The 9,874-nt window shown below is 39.8% G+C and overlaps 1 protein-coding gene across 2 annotated transcripts; it reads left to right on the top strand.

Annotated features, from left to right (window-relative positions):
- The first annotated feature begins 430 nt into the window (after positions 1-430).
- On the top strand, positions 431-9,359 carry VMA21 (vacuolar ATPase assembly factor VMA21). 2 transcript variants are annotated; one of them, XM_088028602.1, is made up of 3 exons: positions 431-540; positions 4,824-4,933; positions 5,530-9,359. In XM_088028602.1, the coding sequence occupies exons 1-3, from the start codon at positions 431-433 to the stop codon at positions 5,670-5,672; spliced, it is 363 nt and encodes a 120-aa protein (XP_087884728.1). In that variant the 3' UTR covers positions 5,673-9,359. The 2 variants fall into 2 exon arrangements, with proteins under 2 accessions (XP_087884728.1, XP_027947786.1); XM_028091985.2 differs by lacking the exon at positions 431-540 and adding an exon at positions 626-789.
- Positions 9,360-9,874: the final 515 nt, after the last annotated feature.

The following is a 9,874-nucleotide window of genomic DNA, read 5'->3' as shown; positions in this document are numbered from 1 at the left end:
TTGGCAGCTTTCTGAGCAGCTGCAAAATGTTTTTAACTTGAAGTGGAAGTTGGGGTTACTGGCATCGTCAGGCCTGAACAGTCACTCTCAGCAAGGGCTCTCTCAGCTCTGACATTGACTAGCTTACGGACTCGGGTGAGTGTTAAACTAACTCCTCCCACTTTCCCATGGCTGGACTTTCTCTGTTGGTAATAATAAGGCATTTCTCAAGGGCTGGGGAATAATGTGCACACTGCTTTTTTTGTGTTGTCTTCGGAAACTGCTTGGTTGCCTAGGACCACAATCCTCTCTCTGCCTGGTCGTCCTTCTTTGCGGTTCATCTGCTCGGGTAGCCTCGAAACCGCAGCTCGGCGACAGGGGTCCCCACGGGGACCAGAGGTGCTCAAGCGCGCTCAGGTGGCGGCGGCACCGCCGCCCACCTCGGAGGACCATGCTGCGAGGCAAGTCTCGGCTCAACGTAGAGTGGCTGGGCTACTCGCCCGGCCTGCTCCTCGAGCGCAGACAGCTCCTGACAGGGCGCACGCCTCGGAACCCTGGCCGGTAAGTCACGTGAGCGCCGGCGCGGGCGCAGCTAAACGTCACCACGGCGCGCCGCACTTGCGCATTGCGTCCCGCCGCCCGGCATTGGCCGGTACTTCCGGCGCGGCACGCCTCTACCGGTCGCCTGCTGAGTGGACGGAGTGCGGTACCAGAACCCAGCCCGCCTCCCAGCACCTGCTGCGGGCGCGGCAACACCATGGAGCGCCTTGATAAAGCGGCGCTGAATGCGCTGCAGCCGCCCGACTTCAGGTAGTCCCGAGCGGGGCCCAGACCGGCTAGGGGTCCTGATCGCAAGACGATCTGGCCCTGGCCTGGAGTGGGGTGTAAAGGAAGGCCCGAGCCGAGCGGGCTGGCTTGCGGTGGGCGTGAGGTCTGGACCCTCAGGGCCGGGCTGCGGGGTGGGGGAGAAGGGAGGTAGGTTCGGGTCTGCAGCGTCTGCACGCTCGGGAGCAGGGACCTGGGGTCATAGGGGAGACGTCGGCGGGCCTTCAGCACATGCTTCTGTTCTAGCACTTCCTCTCGCTGTCGTCTGTTTTGCGATCTTGCTCTCTGCAATCTCCCCACTGCAGGGTGAGCTCCCTGAGGACAGAAACCCGGCCTTCTCCATCTACGTGTCCCCTACGGGGCCTGCATCGTCGGGGCTTAAATGTTTGCTGTATCAATGAACGAAGGGAAGAGAGTAGGGGCTGCCCCTGGTTTGAGACTACTTCACTTGGAGGAGTTAGTAGGATGGGGGTTCGTGGCTGAGTAGAATGGTGGTTCTGGCCCACTAGCCTAGCCAGCGACACCTCGGTACGCAAGAGGGTGGGGAGGGATTTAGCTGCCATTGGATGATGACTTACTGTGTGCCATACTCAACGTAGGCTCTTTATTACATACTTCAGCAAAACTAAGAAAGTGTTATTCCCCCCTTTATTTTTTTAAAGAAGATGAAGTTAGGATAAGTGACTTGCCCAAGATCACACAGTTAGGTCACACAATTAGAAAGTGTTGAAGCTGGCCTTTGACCAATCCCACTGATTCGAAAGCGCATGATCTTTGGAGCCCCGTCACCCTTTTCTCTCTCTCACAATGTCAGTGTAGATGTTTTTTTAAATTATTGTTTATTAGTGAGAATACCAAGAGATAATTTTGTCAAATACACTTAGAATACAGTGTAGCCCTCCTAGACTGATTCTAGTGTTTCCTAATGGAATTTACAGTGAAATCTACTTGCAGTAGAAGTCTTGCTTGCCACAGAAGGGAACCTGGTAAGCTGTATCTGCCTAGTGCTTGCTGTGGAAGTTCATATCAAGTGGGTAAACTCTAGGTGGTTTTAAGAGTCGGGGAACAGTAAGGTTCATCCTGAGTTCTTTGTGTGAGGCCCACTTTAATTCTGGACTTTCCCATTCTTTATTTCTAACAAGTCTCTGTAACACCCAATGAGAGATACCTAGAAAAAATCAGTTGAATGACATCAGTTGCTTTGTTTTAGAATAATTCACCTGTTACACCCAAGCTGGCTTGTGCCAGCAGAACTGCCAGCTGTGGTGGGGTTGTGGCTGGAAGCCAGAGAGAAAATATCCTGTAAACACTAGAGGAAGTTTGCTAGTTTTCAAAAGTTTATGTGCTTAACTTTATACTTAGTCCCATATTTGTGAGGTCAGAACCCAGAATAAAAGTCAAATTTTGGGGGCTTAAGGTAAAAGAAGTGAAAAAGAGTTGAAACTATGAATTGCTAAGGTGAGCCCATGCCTGACATAGAGTGTGTGGGGCTAGAAATTTACATGTAGAAAAGAAAAGATTATGTTTGAGTGGTGGGATTGTAAATGCTTTTGTTCACCTTAACACATTTTTATATGGTATTATATCATCTTTTCAATAATGTTTTCTGAAAGCCAGGTCAGATATTAGATATTCAAGAGAGATGATCTGAAGAACAAAAGAACCAGTTAACACTCCCTTTCTCTAGATTCTCAAGCTTTGTTTCTTTATCAGGTTAGCTATCTTAATTTTGCATGCCTAAAACGCATACTTGAACTCACCATAGAAATACCCAGAAGGTCATATTTTTTGTTGGGATTCATGAAAGAAGTGGTCAAATACTGACATTGAATTTTTATAGACCTACTGTAGAACTACTCATATTCTTCATGAAAATTACCCAATAAATTTCCCGAAAAGTTTACTAATAGGAAACAGTTTAAGGGAGCATAACTATATTAGATGAGGATTGTGTAGCTCAGTGATCATTGTAGGAGGATGTGTTAAAAGATGATCCGCTGAAGTAGGAAAAGAAAATATTAGAACTTCTACATGAATTTATTTTAACCTTATCCTTTTTAGTATCTAGTTTTGCATATGTTTTATATTTTAAGGAATGAATTGATAATATGTGTGTAGATGATCTGTTCAGAAAAACCAGTATTCCTATATATGGGGTTTGTGCTCAAAACTTATATTTAAGATGAATTAATAGTCAAAAAAGTTTGTGGACCATTGTTTATAAACCATAAACTTAAGATGTTCCCTTCCTTTCTGAGCTGCCAGAAACCTCCTCGCCAATCATTTACACAGTTATAAGGACCCCTTTGCCTGGATTTTCTAGGGCTCCAGAGAAATGTGCAGGAGTATATAGGAAGCAAGCTGGCACATTAAGTGCTGTAATAACAGGTATGAGCTAAGTGTGATTGCATCCCAGAGCAATGAATCATTTCAGCTGGAGTGATCAGGAAAGGTGCCTAGGAGAGAGGCTCTTTTGAGGGGGACCTTGAAGGCTGGGCTTTCTCCTTCCTGAAGATATGGACAAAAACTGGAGCCTCTGAGGATTACCAGAAAGAGAATTAATTAAGTTCAAGTGTTGACAATAAGCGTAAAGTGTGAGGTGTGTTAGGGTAGTCTGAGGATGGTTAGATTTAAGAGACAAAAAGGACCTTAAGCTAAAGGATTAAAGTTATAGGGTTTACTGCGTTTACAATGTAGGTGGTGGTATGAGGTACAGATGTGTCCAGGATTGCTGGAAACCTGTGGCTTCACTTTCAGTAGTGCTGCTCATTTGTAGCAATGTACAGGACAAATGTTGACATATATCCACTTATGGAAAAGTCAGTGAAACACTGTTAAGGAACATTTTGAAAATGGGGAAATAACTTTATTTTTGTATATTAATCTGGAGTCCTTTTTTATGTGCACACATTTTTAACATAATTGGAATGGTATATGTCAGGAGTTGGTGAAGTTTTTCTCTAAAGGACCACATAGTAAATATTTTAGGTTTTGAGGGCTGTATAGTTTGGCACCACTACTCAGCTTGTCCTTTGTAGCTCCAAAGCCACCTTAGATGATACATAAACAAATGGGTGTGTCTGTGTTCCAGTTAAACTTTATTTATAGAACTAGGTATTGGGCCCTTAGGCCTTATTTTGCAGACCCCTGATATACATAATACGATGTAGTTTGCCTTGTTCATTTGTCACACGAGGACTTTCTGAGTAATGGTCAAAATTCTTTTTAATGGGTCCATACATTGATATACATCAATTGTGAAATCATTTTCTTACTATGGATATTTTTATTGTATCCAGTTTTGTTTGTGCTTTTATGTTAATCTTTTTTTATGTCAATCTTTGTATTAATGTTTTTAAGCAGCAGATTATCAGACTTGTTTTTCTTCAAGTATATAATTTGAAAAGCTTGATTGCATTCTTCAGAATGGTTTTATTGTATTCTGGAACAAAACTTTCTCCACTGGAATATTTCCTTGATTTTAAAATAACCTCTGGACAAATAGAGTTCACTAATAGAAGGTGTTTTGACGTTCAATTTTTAATGCATGTTACATGAAGACCATCTAAGTTGTACTATAGCTATTTAATTACAAAGAAATTTAAGTTTCCTTCAGCTGCATCCAAATTGTTCTAGACTGCTTTTTCTCGGAGATTCTCATACCTTGTTTGTGGTGTATCCAGCTAGCCCTTGATAGGATGCTTTGTGAAGGAACATCATTAGTTGTTTACTACCTCCATTATAAATTCTGTAATTAGGGTACACTTGGCGTAGCACTTTGGAGACTACAAACCACTTTCATACTTTGACGCTTCCTCACACTGGATCTGAGTAACAGTCTCTTGGGTGTTCTGTAGGTCTTTAGGATCTTCTAATTTTGAGTCCCTGTCTCTACTCTTCTTCCTCTGGCCACTGCTTCTAAGGCAGGGGCAGGGTTTCCAGCATCTTCTCTGTGGACACAAAACCAGTTTGAAATGGCTGTGCAGGTTCTGATTTTCTCTTTGTTTACTTTCTTCCAGAAATGAAAGTTCATTAGCATCTACCCTGAAGACGCTCCTGTTCTTCACAGCTCTAATGATCACTGTACCTATTGGGTTATATTTCACGACTAAATCTTATGTTTTTGAAGGTAATCCTCGATGATGATAAAACAAGACATTTTCCCCCTTAGTATATTTAAGATTCCATGTGTTTATGATCTCTTTGTATCTGTAAGCTGGGTATTCTTAATTTGCTTCTTCCATCTATTTCTGTTTTGCTTTTCAAAAATCATGTTCAAATGAATCTTCCTTCATGAAATTAACTTGTTCATCATTGAGTTATTTTAGCATGACAGTGTATTTGTTGATGGTTTTCTGTGAAATAGCTGGCAAGTCCTTTCTTTTACGATACCTCTGACAGCAAGAGGTGGCTGACATGGGAGGAGGAATTTGGGGCAACGTACCTTTGGTGGCAGACATTAGTAGAAAAAGAAAATAAAGTCCCCCTTTTTATGTCGAAGTCCGTAAATGAAGTGATAATTAAGTTTTCACTCAGAATAATGTTCTTTGTGTATAGAAGGTATTCAGATCTTTAAATGAATACTTGATTTATCACCACCCAAAGCATTACTTTTTAATTGCCTGACTAGTTAAATAAATATATAGCTAATAAAAAGCAGTATGCTTTGTTTTTTGCACTTTGATAAATTTTGGAATAAAATGGAAACTTTTTTTCTCTTGATAGGCGCCTTTGGGATGTCCAATAGGGACAGCTATTTTTATGCTGCTATTGTTGCGGTGGTCGCCGTCCACGTGGTGTTGGCCCTCTTTGTTTATGTGGCCTGGAATGAAGGCTCACGACAGTGGCGTGAAGGCAAACAGGATTAAATTGAACATCACCTTTTGATAGCATTGAATTGATTTTTAAAAGTGGTAAATGTGTCTGGGATATTGATGATTTCAATAAAGTTGAGAACATGTTAAAATCAATCTGAAGGAGTCACATTTGACTAGTGTAAATTTTGATCCTTCTAATACAATGATTTGTATCATCAGTTTTAACTGTATGAGCCTCTCATTTGCAAATGAGCATTTGGAAAAGTTACGTTGGTCACAAATAAGTATGTTAACTTAGTTACACATTCTGGGAAGAATTTGATTTTCTCACAACCAAAAATGTTTTACAGCATTTTGTCTTTTGGTTGGTTTTAAGGTTTACTTGTCTGGATACGTTAAGATGTACACAGTGAAGGAAATCTAAACTATTTTTCACTGGAACGCTTTCCTTACTATTATGAAAGTCCTGGGTCATTGGATTTTAGGTTGTAAAGTCCTGTGCAAAATTGCTTGAATTATGGATTTTGGACTTCATCTGAATGTCACTGAGAAATTTTGCCTAAAGTGTAATCCCTCGTCAATAGGAATCTTTTTCATTACATTATTTCATGGGAAGACTAGGCTGAATCATACCCATTCGTGTAAAAGGACTGGTTTATTGAAGGATCTAGGTAGCAAAGCAAAGAGGTAGCTACCTGGGCACTCAGCCTTTGCAGGCTACCCTGTGCTTTTAGGCTAACTTTTTAATGATCTGCTTTGCTCTGTCATTGAACAATGAAGTAATGCTTTCATTACAGGGCTTGTGTAAACTCCCTTTCAGTTTGTTTTTCCTACTTTTTAATAGTTATAGGAATTTACATTTAAATGTGTCCGTTTTCACATATTTCCTGAAAGTTGATTATCTTTATCATCCGGGAAGTATTCTTGGGATTGCTAGTCAAGTTTTTTTAATAAGAGCTGTTATATCCTTTTTTAATCAGAGCTGTTATATATAGTTACATAATCCTGAGGTCCTATTTGATAGAAAGAGACCCTGTGGTTTTAGTTCAGTATCCTTAAGTCTCTTCTTTCCAGCTACTTGGTACTACTTGTGTGCAGTCTAAAAGCACACCTGGAAAAATGCATATTGAAACAGGAAGAGAATTTAAATTCCCTGTGATGTTGCCACCTAGAGATAAACACTATTTTGGTTTATATCCCATGTGCATTTCCTAATGCTAGTTCAATACACTGAACATTTGGTTTAAGTTCAAATTCTGCCTGTGTCACCTCACAGCTGTTTGCATTTTTTTCCCCAGATGAATCATTATTGGCCATTTTATTGAAAAAGCACATTCTACCTTTACTCTTTTTTATAGGTAGATATCTCGTTCCAATTTCCTGTTACTGGTAATTCCTAATACAGTGGCCCTTGCTGTTTTTGCCATAACTGATTTGTCTGTTCACCCCTATTTTTGTTGTGCAACTGGACTAAAGGAATAGGGAGATGGTTAGGCATAAAAGCTAAGTAGGCATTTGTGTTAATTGTTGAGAAAAAATGAAAGATGACTATGGTAGGACTATTATTTTTGCTTATAGTTAAATAATTATCTACAGTTTAAATGTCTTTAAGCAGTTATTCTAAATGTAAAGTGTTTTCTTGAAGACTACAGTTTTAGTATAAAATTGTACAAATTTAATATAAAATTGTAGAATACCCCAGTTTAAGTCTTGGGTACTATGTGGTAGATTTCTAAATGGTTGTCCCTTTAGATGCCTTGTTATACTTAGAATTTTTGTCCACCTAATTTCTTTTCTATAATGCCAAGGTTTTGTACTTTTGAGGTCTCATGTTGTTTGTAAAATATGAATGTCCAATGTTAGATTATTTTGTTTGATTTCAGACGTTTGCTGAGTAGAAAATGATATGGATGTTTTTCTGCAAGTATTTAAACCAGGGATTCATGCAAAAGCAGTTGTAATTTCCTCTTGGAAAAAGTACCAAGTGTTTGAAAGTTAGAATTGGATGCTAGGGTTGATATTTAGGATTGTTAAAATACAGGCTTGTTTTCAAACCAGTTAATTTTTTCCTGGAGTTTTAACTGTTAACTCACTACTTTGCTGCTGTTGAAATGACACACGGTATTTGACCTACAGATTTATTTTTCAGGATGTCTCACTGATTTCCGGTTGCACGATGTACATACTTCAGGATGTATAGAAGGGAAAGCTACAATTGAGCCCTTATATGTGTTTTAAGATAGGAATATGTTCACTATTGTTTGAAAATGGATTGTTAAGGATAACCTCAATTAGGAAGTGTAAACTTGAAGTGTCAGCACGAGCTACTGATAAACACATTACCTTCCTCACCTCACCTCCCATTTTGCACCTTCCCCCGCCAGAATATAATCTTTTCTTCCCTGTTGTGCTAGAAAATGAAGCGTGTTGTAGAATGCATCTAATGTTATTAGCTCTTCAAGTGGGTAGATACTGTTGTACGTGTAACAGCAGAATTCAGCTTTGAGTTGTTACTGAAGGAACTTAAACATCTTTTAAAAAGACCTCCTGTTTCATGGAAATCTAACAGATACATTGTAATAATTAGGCTATTTTCATCATAAAAATCTCATCACCTTTGCCAAAAGAGGCAGCTGACTGACTTGTTTGATATTTATCTGCCATTTTCATGTAAATTTTATATATACAGCTAGAGTACCCAAGGAGACCAGTAAAAACAGTTAAGGTGTACCCAAGGAAAGGTGATAACCAAAGCTACATGAAACAAAGAAATATCTAGTGTGTATTTCTCATCTCTAGACAAGTTGATGTTTATTGTTTTATTTATGAACAAGTGAAGTCGTAGACCATTGTTGGTTCAACAATGGCACAGAATTTGTCACTTGTCTGAGGTCAGCAGCAGATTGTCTCTGCTGTCAAGCGATGGGTGTCCTCCGACAGAGTAGTACAACTTTATTAGTTAGACTCTACTCTTATATTTAAGATAAGTTTTGCGAGAGCTGGGCTGAAGCCACACATTGATAACTTGACAAGATTTCTTTTTTCTTTTTGCAGAAGGGAAAGGGTCACCTGAGAAATTATTTTCAGGGACTTTGGGAATCTAACAATAACTATTACATGTAATTTATGAACAGTAACATCCTTTATATATTCATTAAAATAGTCTGGAATTCCCCAATTTGCCATCACTCCTGGCCACACTTTCCTTTCCTGTTTCATTGCTTCACGTTCTTGAGAGTAGTATCTGCATTCCTTTTAAGGTGTTCTATCAGTCATATTTGTCAGTTACACGGACTAGTCTTCCTTTTTCTCAAGTTCAGTGAAATCTCACTGGACAGTAATAATAGCAATAGCTAACAACATCTGCACAGCACCTTACAGTTTGCAAAGAACGTTCACATTCTTGTTTTGAGTTTGGCCTAGTGAACCTGTTACGAGGTATCTCTTGACATCCTTGCTGAAGATGTTAGAATCTTTAACTCAGCAGAGTCATTGAGTATGCTGTAGTCTTTGAATAGCGCCCTGACTAGGGGCAGGGATTAGATGCGCTATTTTGAAAGCTGTGTGTAATTATCGAAATGGGGGCCTTGAGTTCTTTAGCCACTTGAATCAGATTTACTTTTGTAAGTGATACTTTTCTAACTGTTAACCTGGATGGATTTTGTATCCATTATATTCTAGCCTGTAATTTGTATAAATTTACCATCTGTTGTCATTAAAAAAGTGTTCGTAATGTGACTTCGATGTGTCCTGATTCAGTGAATAGTAAGTTTATTAACATCTTTGTTTTTTTTAACACTTATTTGCTTGTATTTATACCGTATAAAATATATAGAGTTGTCAAGGGTAAGTTTTTATGCAATAATTGTAGACCAGAGGTGCTCAAACTGGTGGGGGCTCTGAGGCGTACTGAGACAGGAAGGGCTGGTTATATCCCATCTGTGGTGGACCCATTAGAAGTGATGTGGCAGTGAGGAAAGAAAGCAGTATCTTGTCCTGTGGCTTTTTAAAGAACATTCATTTGGGAGGGAATGGGCTTCAAATACTGCTAAAGGAACAATACTTGTGGCTAAGTAATTAAGTATGGGGGTAGTCAATTCCTTGCCCTGTCCAGCATGCCACCCCCTTGTGCCGGTTGCCTTTGTCTGTGGCCGTCTAGCCACCTTTTGATTGTACTCCAGCTCCTTTCTGTGCTTCTAAGGGCTCTAGCTAGTTCTTAAAAAATACTATCCACCTATAAAAAAGATTTGAGG

The sequence above is a fragment of the Eumetopias jubatus genome, unplaced genomic scaffold (genome assembly GCF_037043125.1).
Source record: "Eumetopias jubatus isolate StellerSeaLion01/CBP00866 unplaced genomic scaffold, mEumJub1_p1.0 scaffold_11, whole genome shotgun sequence".
Classification (NCBI taxonomy): domain Eukaryota; kingdom Metazoa; phylum Chordata; class Mammalia; order Carnivora; family Otariidae; genus Eumetopias; species Eumetopias jubatus.
This window is presented reverse-complemented; position numbering and strand designations above follow the sequence as displayed.

Coding starts and splice junctions, on each gene's coding strand:
- VMA21 (XM_088028602.1), top strand. CDS start 431: ATGCTGCGAGGCAAGTCTCGGCTCAACGTAGAGTGGCTGGGCTACTCG. Junction 541..4,823: donor ACGCCTCGGAACCCTGGCCG/GTAAGTCACGTG, acceptor ACTTTCTTCCAG/AAATGAAAGTTCATTAGCAT. Junction 4,934..5,529: donor TAAATCTTATGTTTTTGAAG/GTAATCCTCGAT, acceptor TTCTCTTGATAG/GCGCCTTTGGGATGTCCAAT.